At 32.4% G+C, this 17775-nt stretch overlaps 2 protein-coding genes and 1 pseudogene across 2 annotated transcripts in view; 2 read left to right on the forward strand and 1 right to left on the reverse strand.

Moving 5' to 3' along the window:
* LOC145324967 (uncharacterized) lies at window positions 1-9913 on the forward strand. Its single transcript, XM_080167739.1, has 21 exons — window positions 1-73; window positions 699-806; window positions 1206-1287; window positions 1689-1747; window positions 2020-2073; window positions 2453-2517; window positions 3136-3217; window positions 3676-3746; window positions 4091-4181; window positions 4538-4585; window positions 4836-4924; window positions 5344-5413; window positions 5836-5898; window positions 6364-6438; window positions 6690-6771; window positions 6996-7148; window positions 7518-7610; window positions 7878-7928; window positions 8134-8189; window positions 8629-8735; window positions 9197-9913. The coding sequence occupies exons 1-21, from the start codon at window positions 51-53 to the stop codon at window positions 9430-9432; spliced, it is 1758 nt and encodes a 585-aa protein (XP_080023865.1). The 5' UTR covers window positions 1-50; the 3' UTR covers window positions 9433-9913.
* The window catches only part of LOC145324968 (chitin deacetylase 8-like), a 12295-nt gene continuing 4419 nt past the window's right edge, over window positions 9900-17775 (reverse strand). Inside the window, exons 6-14 of the mRNA XM_080167740.1 lie at window positions 15950-16028; window positions 14870-14951; window positions 14318-14371; window positions 13368-13459; window positions 12904-12964; window positions 12613-12687; window positions 12034-12110; window positions 11425-11513; window positions 9900-10621 (exon numbers count right to left, since the gene is read on the reverse strand). Of these exons, the coding sequence (XP_080023866.1) occupies window positions 10508-10621; window positions 11425-11513; window positions 12034-12110; window positions 12613-12687; window positions 12904-12964; window positions 13368-13459; window positions 14318-14371; window positions 14870-14951; window positions 15950-16010 (705 nt within the window). The 5' untranslated portion in view covers window positions 16011-16028 and the 3' untranslated portion in view covers window positions 9900-10507. The remainder of the gene's footprint in view (window positions 10622-11424; window positions 11514-12033; window positions 12111-12612; window positions 12688-12903; window positions 12965-13367; window positions 13460-14317; window positions 14372-14869; window positions 14952-15949; window positions 16029-17775) is intronic.
* On the forward strand, window positions 17164-17436 carry LOC145324423 (cellular retinoic acid-binding protein 2-like; annotated as a pseudogene).

The following is a 17775-nucleotide window of genomic DNA, read 5'->3' on the forward strand; positions in this document are numbered from 1 at the left end:
TGTCTAATTGGACCCTGATAGAAAACTGCTGCGTCCCTATCCAGAGTGAAATGAGCAGAGCTGCTGGTGCCCTGTAAGTTTATTATGTTATAAATTTTGTAGCCTTGAAGTTTATGGATTATGGGATTAGAGTAAAACACTAAAGGAGGAAAGGGTTAATAACTGAATGTACCCAATGCCCATCACAAGGACCTTATGTCGACTCTTAATTGGGTCTTTAATAATCAACTAATAGTGTCGGGAATATTAACAAAGCCAAGAAGCAGAAAACAATTTGCTAGCAGACGAATAAGGTCCTTGGAAAAGGGGGGCAGGTAGATATCTGTATATACATCTATACTATAGACCTATTGTTATTGGGTTCGCTTTAAGAATAGATTTATTACCATAGATGGTAACTCAGACAAAATAATAAGACTTAAAAGAGAATTTCTACGAGCAGACAAAGATTTTTGGTTATATTTAGTCATATATGATACTATCCGATAATACGAGCGACAAAATTTTTGAATGATATGATTTTTAGAAAGCTAGCTTTATCCTAAGAACTATTCAAAGTTGAATTATTACATGAATTAGAAGAAATAATACAAGAAACAAAATATAATGGGAGGTTTCAGTGCCCGAGAGACACTTTAAGGGAAAGAATCAGTGATATTAAGCTAAGAAAAAAGTTCCTAACTTTATTATTTTTTCAGATGCATAGTAGTTGGAATCGTTGGATTCTGTGGAAATCTCTTAACCCTGCTGGCCATTCCTTGGGCCACCAGAAATGATCTTTTTGGTTTCAATCTTTATCCTGCAAAGTAAGTTATATTCTATACTATCCTAGCGGCTACGCCCCTAGAGGCCTTTAAGGACTCTTACGAAAAGGAGGGGGGCGGGAAGGGGTGGAAGTCGATCATAAAAGTAAAAAAGACACAGTTTATTTATTCAGAGGCGATTTCTCGAGAGAGGGTGAAGGTACTCTACCTAAAAATATTTTAAAGTTATTTCTGAACATATAAAAAGCTTCACTGTAAAGGAGAACCATATCGGTCCAGTGGTTAGCGAGTTAAATGACTTACATTTATTACCCATAGAAATACTGCCTTTATTCAGCCCAAACCAAAAAGCTACCTTAAAATCACTTTCCTGTAAATTTAGCTGTTATTGAGATCCTAAGTAACAACAAGACAAACATCCTAACACTTTATATATTGTAGGTATACAAACATATTTCTTGTCAATCTAGCGTTTGCAGATTTTCTGTATTGTGCCATAAATCTCCCATTCTATAGTTATCAGGTATCATTAATTCAGGTGCTTTCCCACAAAACGCTTTTCGAGCACTAAAACCCCTCTCCCTCACCAATTTATAATTAATTTGAAAGATATAAACAAAAAAACATAACTAACCCCTACCATTATTTTTGATTTATTTAAGTTAGACTAGGCTAGATTAAGTTATATTGCTTACTTGGTTTAGGGTGTTCACCCCGCAAGGGTTAGCCGTGGGGAAAAGTTACCCTAATTTGCTTTAAGGGATTGATTGTTTCAAAGCTCATTAGGCACTTTTTTTTACACAGTTTGACAGCTTTACAAACATTAGTTGTAGAGTAGCTGCGCTACTAAAAAATTATTTAAATAATTTTAAAATGTCGAAGATAATCTTTATTTACATAAAACTTTTTGTTTTTGTTTTTTAGTATATGAATATGCACTGGCATTTGGGTAAAACATTGTGCCAGGTTACCGCTGGTTTCAGGTAGCAATTCTCAAACTGGGTTTTGTAGAAATTTATTTTGTAGGCTATTTCTTTAAAATCAAAATTTAGTAACGCACAAGTGTATGAGTAAAGATTTTTTTTATTGAAGAGACTTTGAAAACAATGCAACCATGATGAAATTTAAGGATTGTTGGAATGTAGAGTACCTATGATACTTAATATACCTCTAGATAATTTACTTTTATAATTGATTCAAACTTCACTATGTTTTTTTGTAGTTTTTCAAGCAAAATTAAGGATATTTCTTTCAGATATTTTAATGCATTTGCTGCCTGGATGTCTGTAGGCTTTGTAGCCGCCAGCAGGTACCTAATATTTCTCTTTAAGAGCCTGTTGAGCGCAGAAATCCTCACATTTCCTTATTTTGAAACAAATTGAAAATAAGACGGAAGGGAGGAGTTTTTAGTTTTTTTTATTACTTTAGGTTATGTTACTTATATCCAATGCAACTGCTACACTTTTGTACATAGCATTGTGTAATGAGTTGGCCATATGCCAAAAAACAATCCCTCCCATCCATAATTCAAATCTATTTTTTAAAAAAGGGAATGAGATGTTCAGTTATTTTTGCTTGCCTCGCCTCTAGCTCATTTATGAAGAATAACAAACTTCGTTCAGCATTTTTCCAGATCTTTTACTTCAGTCAAAACACATTACTATTTTAAATCAACCTTATTCTTTTAGGTGTATATCATTAAAGAGTAGACGACTATGTAAACTACTTCTTTATAAAAAGAGAGGTTATCTAGGTACATTTTTTACACACATTATGTAAAAATAACAGGATCTGTGTCTATCTGTGTTTTCCGAAGGATTTCTCTTATCGCTGAACCAATATGGTTTTCCTTTGTAGTGAAGCTTTTCATAGGTCCTAGATATTCATAGCCATTTTGTGGAAGGGGTAATGGTACCCTTCCAAGAGAAATCGCCCTAGAAAAATTACCACCCAAAATATTTTTTTTTACTTTTTCTTTTTCAAAGTAGAACTAAGGGCCCCTAGAGGCCTCTAGCCGTAAGTAACAAACAATTGTATAATGAAATCAATTGATTATCCGCACAAGACTTTTTACTCTTCTTAGGAAAATGATGATATTGTTTGATAATTTTACAATTCTTTATAATGGTTAACAAATAATGAATCTTTTCTCCTAGCTAATAAAGTTATAAGTCATATTAATAATATCTTATGATTTTTATTTATTATTCATGGAAAATTGTCTCAAATACGAAACATGATTTAGTAGCGTGGCTCTGAATCATCATTAATGCAGCGGATATTAATTGGTTTCCAAGCCATTTATTATTCTCAACGTGTGATCAAATGTCATGTTAAAGTCAAGTTTACGTTGATTTTATATTCATTTTAGTAATACTATTACTATGGACCTACGCCTTGGCCATGATATTACCATCTAGTTTTGGAATCTACGGCAAGTTTGGATATAATAGGTATTATAAACTTAATTTGAATGTTAGTAGTATAACCTAAAAATCATGTAGGTTATTTTCTACTCATAAGGTATTGTATATAATGATATTTAATGTTTATTTAAATTGTAGTAATAGACATTCAAAGTTAAATTATGCATATTAGAATTATCTTAACGATTAAAAAATTGGCATAATAATTACTGTAACAGTTAGTTAGGTACATTTTAAGAAGCGTACCAACTCTATAATCAATACTAGACCCCTTCTATTGATTTTGAGAATAAGGATTTTAAGACCATTACGTATAATATTTTTAAGCGCATCTATTCTAAAATTAAGTCTAAAAATGTAAGTATGTACATATGAAGCAACTCTTATTTTTAAAAAGTATACTGAATAATGTCAAATCTTAATTGAACTACAACTCTATTGTCTCAGGAATAGGTTTGTCTGATTTGTCAAGCTTCTTTATTTAGAACTCGTGGTAAATGTGATTTTATAAAAACCGGCGATGGTTCAGACCCACATCTATTCTTCTATTCTGTAGGTAAAATATTTAGTCAAACATTTCTTAGACTATTAGTAATGTTGATTAGTATCGAAGCTACTCCATAATTATAAATGTCAATCCGTCTGTCTGTATGTAGGACACCGTTTGAAGGAAAAGTGAATTTCTTAGCTGCACTGAATATCTGCTGTATAACTTTTTCCACAGTTATTTGTGCTTCGCTACTTAAGGATGTTGTTTATCCTTGTTTTACTAACAAGTAGTACTCTACATATTGATAATTTTTACAAATCTTTACATTGTTATTTATAATGTCAAAATAAACTTGAAAGAAACTTATTAATATAAGCAATTTATTAATCATTGAAAAATTATATTTTCAGGTTTCCTATTGCCATTAGCCCTGTTGTTAATATCCTACTCAATAATATGGAAAACCTCCATTGAGTCTTCCAGATACCTCAAGAGCTTAACGTAAGTTTTAGAATCAATTTAACTGGTAGAGCTGTTACTCTATAAATAAAGTATTTTCAAACGGCAGAATATTGCTAGTAGTTTAAATAATTTATTTACAATACTATCCAAAATTTAAAATTTGAATCATCAAGATAATTTTTTTTTGGTGTTGGAGATTTTTCTATGGAATATTTTTTGGGGGCGAGGGCTAAGGTACTCTCCCTCAAATAGATTAAACGTTTTCTTAATCTGTAAGAAGTTTCACAGTAAGAACCATCTTGGTACAGCAGTTTGTGAGATCTTTTGCTAGAGGCGGACACACAGATTGACAGACCATGTTACTCTTATATAGGTCAATATCTATCTTTATTTAGAAAAGAAAACAAACAACAATTAGAGAGTAGAGATCACAGACTAACTATGTAAGTAAGTTTTAAATCATGAACAAAATATCATGCCTCGAATATTAAAGTAAAAGAATAGAGGTGGCAGGGGTTAAATAACTGTACACTCATAGAGTAGGGCATGAATAAGATTTGTATAGGTCGATTAATAGAAAAATTGTTAAACCAATTTTAAGCAAAGCATTTTTGTATCCACTTAAAAGTAGTTAAATGTAGTTAAACGTGTTTTAATGAAACTCCTGTATCCTTATTTTAAAAAAAATATTAGAATGATTTTGCTGGTATGTGGGTGCTATGTTGTATTTGTTGGACCTATAGCTGTTATTAATATGACAGATGCTGAAGGGAATCAATCAGGTAAAATAAAAATAAAAATTACAACATCCTTAAGTAACGATGCACAAAAAAAACTTGGATAGAATATGTATAAATTGCAAACTTCCATCAGTCATTAATTAGAATAGGTTTATTGAGGGAAAATCTAAAAACCATTCACTTGCGTTTTAGTTTTATATTTTTGCTGCATGATCAAACCTTATACCTTGAATAGAAACCGAGAAAATCACACTTCCCCCATAGCGTTACAGACTGACTGACAGGCAAAGTAAATTATAGAGTAACTTCGAGTCTAAAAAATGAATAAGTCAAACCTTTGTAAATTAATTATATATGGTACCTATTTAATTTTTTTAATTTAAATGTTAAAAGTACAATTTAATACGTCTACTATTGTTTTAAAAAAATATGATTTTTATTTATTTGTTGTTGTTTTTTAGAGCTTCATCTGATATTCTTCATGATATATTGGCTTCAGTTTTCCTTCAACTTTATCATGTATGCTTTCAGGTCAGGAATAATTAGACTGTCTAAATTTACTTTTTAATAAAAGTGACACCTGTAAGACAACCAACTCTTCCATCGAAATTTTACATTTTGATAAGTTCAGACTATTTATGAGAAAAGGCATAATCCAACTTTTACTATCCATATCCTCGAACCCGACAACTACTTAACAAAATGTAGGATTTTATATTAAAAAATATGATAGTTTGTTAAAGTTTTCAATAGTTATTTATTGCATCGTGTAATATACAGCTTCCCACAGATATTAAAATGAAAAATTATGAGATCAAAGCAAGTTTTATTTTGATATTCGTGGAAAATTGTATGTGATACGATATTTTACCTGATATTTTAGTATGGCTGAGAACCGGTTCTATGCCAGCTGATACTAATAGATTTCGAAGCTATACTGGAATATATTTTAGGAATATACAGTTCAGAAAAGCCTACAAGTTCTACATAAAATATGTTTGTATTCAGTTCTGTGGGTAAGGTTATTATTTTTATTCAGATTTTTATAAGGATGTACTTGTACATCAATATTCGACAAGCACTAATAACATTGGGTAACCCGCGATCGTGGATTAACACGTAGCGCATAGCGCCGGGAAGTTGATAGGTTCAAATCTCGGCCCGACACCAAGTCATAACTAAAGACGTTCAAAAAAATTCCTACTGCTGCTATGTCAGGTGCGCGACATAATTAGTAAGAGTTGGGGGAATGCCTTGGCCCATAAACAGGCTCAACTCACTAAAAATTATTAGGGAGGGGTTTATTGCCGCTCAATTGGTACTTACTGTGAAAGCATTTTCTACAAATAAAAACTTATCTGTACAAATCTGATGGCTATTCTTTTCTCGAGGGTTTTTATGTGTTCAATAACGTTTAACTTTATTATTGTATCATTAGGTTATTATTGAAGTCTAAGTTTAGTTTAAATGACATATTTCAGGGCAAATGATGAGCTACCGCGACCTCCAGCTATATTCTTTGTTAATGCCAATCTTGAGGCTGAAACTAATCTAAAGTAAGTCAATTAATTTTATGTTTTCAGGTAATTGATTTTTTGCATGTTTTTCTTAGCTAATTCTATGTTAGGTCATATTAGATACAGAGTTAATCTTAATCCAAGAGGGTTAGGGTCCCTGCAGGGGTAAAGCATACAAAAATGCAATTTGCTCCTTATTTTTAATTTATTTCAATGATTAGGGGAGAGTTTTTTATGCTCGCTAGGCACATTGAGGGTAAGCACCAAAACTTTGTAAATATCATTTTTAGACCCGCAGAACAAATAGTTGAGGAGCAACAATTTGAACGCAGAGAAATCTATGCTATTGAAGAAAATAATGAATATAAAGAGGTATGATTACTATAATTTTGTCATAAAACAAGAATGACATTATCCCCAAGAAGCATGACCGACGGACTAAGTATTATGTACTGGATGTTCATTTAGTGTTACTGTTTCACAATTTAAACATCAAGTTATGACCATTATTAAGTTTTTTAGCCTTATGAAAACTTTCCATTTGAAGTCCTAAAGTCTTTTTTGATTAAGTTTTTAAAATTAACTTTAAACTTTAGATCGGGGAAAACTCAATCCACAGTTTTCCATCAGAGGGAAGAGAGAGGGCTCAAACTATATCTAGTAAGATGCCATCTAGCGAGGTTAAAGTGAACTATGAAGTCAACATGGAAAGCAACGATTCTATTCTGTCTTACAAAGGAGAAATTATGGTAAGTTTATTTGAGTAGCGAAGCAAATCTAAAATTCATTACATCTTGATAGTTATTGGTTATTTCCTATTTAGTCTTTTAATTTCATGAAATGTCTTATATTTAACAAGGCTGACAAAATCAAATAGTAGCGAAGCATTAAAAAAAAATAATGGATGGAAATACTGACTAAGTGATTTAAAGAACAGAGGCATACTGGACATAGGTCAATGATAGATTTATAGAAATCATGAATGAAAGACTTACAAACAAATGGATGCTAATTAGCACAGAGAATCTTCCCAAAATAAGCCATAACATTTTCAATATGGCATTACAGACTAATGGAGGGACTGGCAGCCAAAGTAAATTATATAATACAATATTCAGGTGAATGGAAGCGTAGTAGGCCCCACAGTTATAATACTTAATCCTCCAAAAACTATTCTTGATCCAAGAAAACTAGAACCATGCTTGACCGAGGTAATTATTATTAGTCATTAATTATAATTACTACTAATCTAAATATATATAATTGCTGGCCGTTTGTCCCTTTGTCAACCAATAGAAACATAAGATGAACGTATTGTGACATATCAATCCAATGTCTGAAGTTTGATAATTGAAAAAATAGGTATTTAAAGGAATTGTTCGAAGCTTTGAATCTAAAAAAAGAACATTTTGGTCAGACCTACAGATTATTATCTATGATTTGTTGAGTATCTTCTCTTTTTAATTGTTTATCTTTAGGCTTTAACAACGGCTTCAGAAACAACAGTAAAAGGAAAAGAGAAAAATAAGGTATAAGTTTTTACTTCGGCTAGCAGCTACGCCCCTAGAGGCCTGTATTGAATGGAGAAGGGAGTAAAGAAGCCGACCCTTAAGTCTCATTATTTATGAGAAAATAATTTGGGGGGGGGGGGATATTTTGTCAAGGTTCGATTTTTTTATTTGTAGATTTTTTTGTTAAAATTTTTTTTAAAATAACCCTTGTTTTCTATTTTAGAAAGAAAAATTTTACAGCGAAATGAGTGAATATGAAATTCTTGATGAACAAGAAAGGTAATAAATGGAATCAAAGTCGCGTCACATGAATAATTTAATGCAAACAAATCGTAACAAATATTAACAAAAGTCATTAAAGTAAAAGAATAGAGGGAGTATGAGCTATGTGTAACTCTGCCCAAAGGGTTGGGACTCTGTACCGATTTTGTATTGGGTCTTTAAAATCAGCTAATAGCGTTGGAAATATAAACACAGCCCTAATAAAAGAACAGAAAGCAATTTGCTAGCAGACGAAAAGGCTCTCCACCACTTTGCCCAGGTTTATACATCTATAATTATACATTCAGCTAATAGATTTAGAAATATAAACACCGCCAAGTCCTTACAAAAGAACAGAAAGCAATTTGCTAGCAGACGAAAAGGGTTTTCACATATTGGGCCAGGTATTTGTCGGGATTATGCATCCATACTTATACATTTATTAATAATAATTCAGATCCTATGATAACTTCTCTGAAGCCTCTCTACCTGTTTTCTGGAGGAAGAGGGAGAAAAATTCCAGGAAAGAAAGGAATAAACAGAAACTAGCAAACAAAGAAAAAGGTAAAATTCAAAAGTTGAATTATTCTTTCAGCAAGGAAAGGTGTTTATATTAGAGGTGTAGCCAATTTGGGTATATTAAGTAAGCAAAAGTAAGTATTAAAAGTTTTGTAAGTTAAATCGCTTAGTGAAATGACCTTTGCAGATTGTGATTTGATTTAATTGCTGTTTATAACAAAGGGGAGGTTTATTTAAGGTATATTGGTCAGCAATAGGAAAATTTTTAAAATCAACGTTTTTACATTTCAAAGCCAGGACAGTTTTTTGCCTTTTTAAAGATTGAGTAATATCAACCTTAAGCAATATCTACCAATTTGAGAAAATAATTACACATGGAATAAATCACTAAAAGTACCCAAAAGTTTTTGAAGTAACGAATATGATATCATGGCTATAAAACTTCAGGTACCATTGTAACTTACAGTTCAATGTCCTTGCATCTTTCTCAACCTGTATATTTCCAGATAAAAATAAATCCTCCATTCCTCATTCAACAAAGCATGGAAAATCTACAGAAAACTTTAGAGAGACATTCAAATATTTATCTGATGACGAATCTAAAATCACTAGAAATTTTTCCTTGATAAAATCGTCCGATCTCAAAGAAACTTCGTCAACGTTGAGATTAAAAAGTAACAAAAAAGATGATCTAAGAAATATTAATTGTTTTAGGACAAATTATGGTTTTAATTCGTCTTAAATTTTAGTATTGATTTCTGTATATATTATTATCTAAATAATTTTAATTGTTTTATTTTTCTTATACTAGATTTTAATATAGAAGTATTAAAATCGAAGTTTTTCTATAGTTAGGGTCGGTCCGCCCGTCCGTAAATGTTAGCCGTTTTCTTGACATGTTAGAATTGTCCTATCTATTTCAAACTTTGCATAATGATTCTCATAATTTAGAAAGCGTAAAATTCTATAACAGTAACCTCTATTTAAGCAGTTTTGCAACAAATTTACTTACAATTTATTTATTTATTTTTGCATTTATATTTTGCTTATTCTGTTCTGACACTCTATAAGTGTTTATGTTAGTTTGTCCTACCGTTTCAGAGCTTCGCTTTTATGGATGTTATCATCTTTGTTCTTTGTTGTTTAAGTTCTAATGCTGCCCTTGTTATAATAATCATAATATCAAAATGTATTTTAAAAAATAATAAATAGTTTTAAATAAATGATTTATTCTACTATAAAATTATAAAAATACATAACAAGAATATCACATTTTTTCACTTACCAATATAAGAAAACAATAATAAATAATGCTAAAAACAGGCCTTTATTGTTTTTATACAAATCTGACACGATAAAACATGCTTGGCAATTCTTTTTATTTAAATAAAACATTATTTCATTTCTTTTACACTAAACGATTTTATTTTTATTGTATAATTACGCATGGCATTATTGACAGTTGTCCGAGGATAGAAAAATAAAAATTTTAGTATGAATTCCTAAGGAAAATTTTAAAAATGATTTTGTCTGTAGCGATATGTGTGTTTTCATTATGGCTCAGAACATTAGTTTCAATCAGTGGCGTGCACAGAGATTCACCAGCAGGGTGGGAAACAATTTAGGGGGTGAAAAAAGGGGAAAGGTAAGCCTTATCAATTTCAATTTTAAAGGGGGTGTAGGTAGACATCCCCCTTTTACATGCCACCGGTTTCAATTCTGTGGAAATTAAACAAATATTCGAAGCCATAATGGAATTCAAATTATACAAATCTAATCGTCAATTAATATATAATCCATGAATTAATTACAATGGATCATTCGATCCATGGATAAAACTGAGGACAATTTTGGCAGGTTTTCATGTATCTTAATCCATCTCTGTGCCACAAGGTACAAAGATTGGGTACTTTACACCTAGCTTCAGATACCTAAAATAAAACATTGGGTACTTTACACCTAGCTTTGGATACCTAAAATAAAACATTGGGTACTTCACAACCTAGCTTTAAATACCTAAAATAAAACATTGTAGATCATGGAAAGAAAACGAAGTAGCGAGTTTCATCGTATTTTCACAGTAGCTTTTCTCCTATTTCTAGCCCCTACGGGGAGCTCTAACCCTGCGGGGCCAATTCCCTAACCATGCAGGGCAACCATTAATAATTACCTAACCTACCCTAATCTAGAATAACCTATCAAATTCTACTGTGAAAATACGACGGTACCCGCTACTTCGTTTTCTTTTCATGATCCAACATTGTAAATAATACAAGAAATAGTAAATGGAATCAATAGGAGGTTCCCTTAAAATGCGTAGTCTTCATTTTGAAATTTAGAGGGGTGTAGTTTTTTTTACTTTAGTTTAGGTTAGATTAGATCATATTGGGTACACGGTATCCCCGCAGGGCTAGACACTTATATGTAACTCAAAATTAAGATGGAATTAAGCTCTCGGTGGTCGCTAGGCACTTTGCGGTAAAGTACGAATTTCTTTGATAATATTAAAGTTTTATAAAAAAACATTCTCTTATTCGATGGCTCAAAAACTTTGGGTAGTTTTGTTCAGTCTTGATTGGTTGGTTCAATCTATCAGTGTTTAAGCTTTTCAACCACTTTTAAATCTAAAGAAGGAGAAACATTAAGGGTTCCAAAATTATTAATTTACTGACGATTATCCTATACCTAAATATTTTAAAACCTTTTATCGAAATCATAAATTTCCTAAACCTACCTCTTTTTTACACTGGAATGGTGGGAAGTTATGTGCTTCTTGTTTGGTTACTGGGTTCTTCATCCATTGAAGCATTTGCCATGTAGTTACTATACATTGTTTCATATGATTCAGTCCATACTTTAATTATATCAAGTTTTCATACGTACCTATTATTAGAGCAAAAAGTGATTAAAATGGTAAAAGATTATTTTTATGTCATTCTGACATCTATATAGCATTTGACTACATAACGAAAAAAATTTGTAAATTAAAGTAACAGGATGTTGGTCTGGTTCTGTGTCTGTACCTATAAGATTTATAAGGAGGGGTTCATTCCCAGGAGAAATAATCCCTGGCAAAAATTTTACCCCACACAAAAAAATAACATTTGAATTAAAATATGGGGGGGGGATTATGTTTTTGGTTAATATCTGACTTTTATCCTGAAAGAAGCTTAAAACTGATTTATCTTTGGTCCTTTAAATTGATCCTAGTTTTAAGTTAAAAATAAGAATTTATGGCATTTACTAGGCTAGCATAAAGTTTCCTTAGATTTAATAAGTACTTTTATATAATTTATCCTAATTTGAATCCCAGATAATCAATTAATAATGAACTAAATCCTGCCTATCCAAACATCATCCATGGACATGAGAGCGTCCAGTACCAGCTCAAATCCAGCTTTGTAATGCGGTGTTGTGAACCTAAATAATATAAATAACATGGATAATAACACCTATAAGTAGCGAAGCACAAAGAAAGTTAAATATTGACTAACACAATTGAATTATAGAGTAGATATTTAGAAGTCATAAAAAGATTGAGAAAATGTGATGATAAATATAAAGCTATTAAACCATTCTTTGAAAATATATTCATCAACAAGACTAACTGACAAACGAACAAACTGATTAGCAGTACATCCTAAAATAGGCGCTCGTCACAATTTCCTACAATTTTTTCAGACAGACGGATAGATATACAGACGGACATTGCGAAATATGTAAATATACATATGTAAAAACAAGAATGATCTTATCTTATATATTACATCTAAATATTATTATGATCATAATTTCTGTAAAAAGCAAAAACAAATTTAGAATGTAGTTCTGGGGATGAGGGTGCAGTTAGCCAATTAATCAACCCATCAAAAAATTAATTTTCATCCTAAATGAGACAAAACTAATTATAAAAAAAACTTACCATGAAGGTCTATAGAATAGATTAAATGGAGCCCTGTTGGTTGAATAATGCCGATTAAAGTTTGTCATAATCATTCTGGAAACATTTATTCACAAATGAAAAAAAAAATTATACATATCCTTATTTCAATTTATTTAAAAAATAAGTTGTGTTTGCTATGTTAGGCATTTAAGAGAAAACGCCGAGAGCCATTCTAATATAGCAATAAATATGGTGTTAGGTTGTGGTTATTTAAAGTCTTTTGTCTTTCTGCATATTAATCTTATTTTCTTAAGATTTGTAAATAAATCCCTGTAGACGCCTTCTGGTGTGTCCGGATAGTTACAGGCATCCCCCATAGAACAACGACCACCTAATAAAAGTAATTACAGTGTTTAATATATCTACCTGCCGTACGTTTACAAGTTTAAAACTTATTTTTTTCAAATGTAGCACATTGAAATATTTCCAAATAAGCATAAGATTTTTGTGCATTTTGAGATAAGTGCGTCTATTAACTTATCACTTAGTACTAGAAACGTAAAAAATGGTAACTAGAGCTGCTATGTCTGGCTCGTGACACCAATAGCAAAAACAGGGGATAGTGCCAATACATTATGGACTTCCAGAAAAAAAATCGTGCAATCAAATAGTCGGTTGTCGGTTGAATGTTATAAAACCTAATACCCTACAGCGGGTGTTAGAGTATGACATTCTATAATGAAGCATCAGGTTCCTTAGATGATTTATTGAAATTAATGAGAATAAGCAATTACCATATAAATCATTCCACATGACCAGAGGTACCTCCCAGACTCCAGGATAGGACTTGGTTGGACAGGGGGGTATCATACAGGCATGATGCATCCTATAAATAAAAAGTGATTTTCAATCAAAATCCCAGTCGAGCAAAGAATTATTTTGAGTCAATTGAAACTAAGAGGGGGTAGTTTTTCGTTTGTTTGTTTATTACTTTAGGTTAGGTTAGATTAAGTTTTTTTTTTTTTTGGGGGGGGGGGGCGAGGGGAAGCACAGGGGAAAAAACTACCCCCTACTCCTTAGTCTCAATTAATTTTTAAAATAAGGGGGGTGGGAGTTTTTATTACTCGTTAGGCAATTTAAAAGAAGCACCAATAAAACATTACTTTTTTTGCTAGAGACTTCTCCCAGAGCATATATGGGCTCTGTGTTCAAAGTGATAAGAAAATAGGGGTATAGTCCTTTCCACGACATCCCTCCATAAGAGGCGATTCTTCGTATTTTTCACAGTTGCTTTTCTCCTATTTCTAGCCCCTGCGGGGGGCTCTAACCCTGCGGGTCCAATTACCTAACCCTGTGGGGCAATCACCTAACCTAACCTAAATAACCTATAAAAAGCCATTTTAAAAATACGACTAATCGCCCCTTATGGAGGGATGTCGTGGAAAGGACTATACCCGAAAATAGCCCTAAACCATCATAAGACTTCATATAAAGAAACAACATACCGTACAAACATCACAAGAGCGATGTAAAGCTTCACTGAAATGAAAAACCCAAATACTAATGAGCGGGATCTTAATGAACTGAAAATTTATTTTACTGATATGAATGATCATATGATTCATTGTTCTACAATTCAAAATAAACTTATTTATTTCATGTGATTTGTAATAAAAAAACTTATAATATATATATGGAGAGTGAGTGAAACAAACCTTTATAGAGTATGTTAAAACATATTTACCTGTAATCCATTGTGTAAGGAAAAGATGGTGGTGTATTTTCATATATTGGCATACTATCATTGTGTGCATTTCAAATAACTTGATTAAAAGTGCCTTACCGAGCCCAGAAAACCCAAGCCCTTCTTTTTGAAACTTAAAAGTGGAGTGGTAGTTTTTCATTAGGTTAGGTTATTTTAGACACTGGGTAGCCCCGCAGTGCCTTGCCAAGTGCCTTGCAGAGCCTAGAAAACCCAAGCCCTTCGTTTGAAACTTAAAAGTGGAGGGGGGTAGTTTTTCATTAGGTTAGGTTATTTTAGGCACTGGGTAGGCCCGCAGGGTAAGGGCCTACAACTGGGGGGGAAATCGATCCGCCATTATAGATAGAAGATTAAATATGTTTTAAAATAGTGAAGAAACAATTAACTTTCTTGATAAATAAAACAGTAATATTCTAAATTTATCAATAACATCACTTATTTTAGTCAATTTTATGCAATTTATGACTTATGAAATTTTAAAAAGGTTTAAAGATACAGAGAAAAAAAGCCATTAATTATATATAATGCACATTCCTAGAATCATAAGTAAAGTTAGCATCATATAACATAGAGAACATGTTATTACCACCAATTGCCAGGAAGGGAGCTCGGATACCTAGAGAAACAAATATGATATATTCTTACTGATTTTTAATTTGGATGGTATTTTATTGCAGAAAGGATCATTGATGATAAAGAAAACCTTGTCCCCAAAACAGTAAATGAGTGAAATTTTGTATTTGGCAGTGCGTGAAATTTTGAGGAAGACACGTATATTTTATAATCTAACTGTAATATCACCTCACTCTCTTAATAGTTGAATCTCAGGGTGGCATCTACAAACCCCTCTCGCACGCCCCTATTAGCAATCTTGGTTTTTGAATATATTATTACTGGCGGTTACATCTAGGGGTCTCTAGGGGAACTTGAGGGGGGGGGGGGTGTAGCTAGAGTTTCTAGAGGCGATTTTTCTTGGGAGGGTAGAGCTACCCTATTTGAAAATAATTTTAAATCTTCCATGATCTATAAATGAACAAATATCTATTTACTCTTATTCTTACTTTTTAAAAGCGAAGCTTTCTATAATTAGGGTCGGTCTGTCCGTACGTCCGTCACTGAGAGATAGCTTTTTTCGTTAATTCTGAGAGATAGCTTTTTTCCGTTAATTTAGGCATGTTAGAATTGTCCTTCAATCTTTGCATGGTGATTTCAGTAGTTAGGCACGATTTAGAAAGCGTAGCAACTCTATAATCATTACCAGAATGCCCGTACGTCCATTTTAAACTTGTTGATTTCTTACTTTTTTAACAACATATTTCTATGTGATCTAATCATCCGATTGATCTGATTTTTGGTATATTGATTTCTGGGACAACAAAGTATAATGTTATAAGTGAAACAACTCTATAATCAAGTCCAAAAAATGTAAGTATGTCCATAAACATTATCCTGTATCAAGCAGTTTTTCAATAATTTTACTTACAATTTTGCTTCTACTCTTATACATTTATATTCTGATTATTCAGTTCTGACACTATACAAGTGTTAATGTCTGCTTGTCCTAACGTTTCAGTGCTTCGCTTTTATGGATGTTGTTTATAAAATAAATGTTACCTCTAATTTCTTCTGGATTGATATTAGCATATTTAGCTAGGATACTTCTCTGCCCAGCCATCTCTTGAGCCCATTTTTCCTAAACAAAATTAAAGTTTTAAAAGTCGAGCAAAGAACTATCTCCTTCCTTCCCCAATGGAATAGATTTGAAATAATGAAAATAAAGGGGTTTGTATTTCATTTTTGTATATTGCTTTACTTAAAACTTTAGTTAGGTTACTGGGTAGACCCACAGAATAGCACCGCAGGTATTGGTTCGGCATGGATAGGGCCCTCCGCAAAGGGTCCAGCAAAGGGAAAAAACCTCCCCCAAACAGCAAATTTCAATTTATCTTTAAAAAAGAAGGGGGGGGGGGGGCAGTGCTTGATAGGCACTTCGGGGGATTGCACTAAATGACTTTTTACTTTATTTAAATGTGCAAAATGTTTTATTGTGAGTAGTTTAATATCTACAGACAATCAAATAAATATTTACAGACATAAGATAAAAACACAACACATATACAAATTAAAATTCTAGACGTCCTCTCAAATTATTTCTTGTGTTTTTAAAAGCCCAAAGCTATTAGACAATTTAGTTTTTATTTGTTACTAGTGAATCCACCCCTAGCACCATCGGCAGAGCCTCTAAAGCGCAATGAGAAGGAAGTCGACCCTCAACTTTAAATTTTGAAAAATGTTATGAAGGGGATGCAATTTCTCTAGGGAGAGTGGAGGTACCCTCCCTAGATAGTTATAAACCTACCCTGAACCTATAAGAAGGAGATATCAGTAAAGGAGAACACTATCGGTCCAGCGGCTAGCAAGATGCTACGCTACAGCAATCCTGTTATTCTCGTATGTATAATGATTTAAAATGCAAAAAAGCGAGATCTTTTTGGACACGAATACATACCCATACATATACTTTAATACATTAAAATTTCTATAAAAGCAATATTTGAAAGAAAAGTCTTAAAAAGTTGTGTTAACATACAATTTCAATAAAGGTGATCGTAACGTCAGTGCCACAACCAACATTTTTTTTTTTTACACATAAAATTACATATATATTTAAAACCTCAATACAAACACTAGAACGAATTAATTAAGTATTAAATAAGAAGACAATTACAGCAGCTTAAACTCTCTTGAACTTCTGGACACAGACGAGGTCGTCGTTGCCTTCGATTGTCATGGTGTTCGTTCATACTCCTTCCAACGTGGTACAGCAGCTTCTGTTAAAAAACAAAAATGGACTCTTTCAAGGGAAAATACGAGAGAAGCTCTGCCGAGAATTACGAAGAATTTCTTAAGGCCCTCGATGTGAACTTCCTGCTGCGCAAGGCTGCCACCGTGTCCATCCCGTCATGGAGGTGACAGAGAAGGGGGGTGTATGGACAATCAAGACCTCAACCACTCTCAAGACCATGGAACTCAAATTTGAGGTTGGAAAGGAGTTTGATGAGAACCAACATTATTTCCAGAATTTAATGCTTTGCTTATAACTACAGACTGGTGTTTATATACGAGAATGGATGTAGAATATACGTGGATATTATTACAGGAGAAAAATTGTCGTAAATTATCATTGCTATTTCCCATGTAATTCATTGGTCAATTTTTTATCCGGTTAGAGGAGAGGGGATGGGGCAAAGGGGGTGGAAGGGGGACATGTTATTTTTGCCTGCTACGTGTTTCACTTTATTAGAAACCATGAAAATCTGTTGTAAGATCCAAGTAATAAAATATCCATTTAAAAGAGAAAAAAAAGAAAGATAAAATAAATATCTTTATTGGGCTGCGTTATTTTGGATAAATTTGTACTTGTTACTTGTTTCTGTTAA

This window comes from Acartia tonsa, chromosome 7 (assembly GCF_053477335.1).
Source record: "Acartia tonsa isolate MP-2025a chromosome 7, ASM5347733v1, whole genome shotgun sequence".
NCBI classification, from domain to species: Eukaryota; Metazoa; Arthropoda; class Copepoda; order Calanoida; family Acartiidae; genus Acartia; species Acartia tonsa.

What these genes read in the sequence shown, in the direction of transcription:
- LOC145324967 (XM_080167739.1), top strand. Translation starts at nt 51, where the DNA reads ATGAGCAGAGCTGCTGGTGCCCT. An exon ending in TAAAAAGAGAGGTTATCTAG is followed by an intron (nt 2,518 to 3,135) that starts GTACATTTTTTA and finishes TATTCATTTTAG; the next exon opens with TAATACTATTACTATGGACC. An exon ending in AAGGAAAAGAGAAAAATAAG is followed by an intron (nt 7,929 to 8,133) that starts GTATAAGTTTTT and finishes TTTCTATTTTAG; the next exon opens with AAAGAAAAATTTTACAGCGA.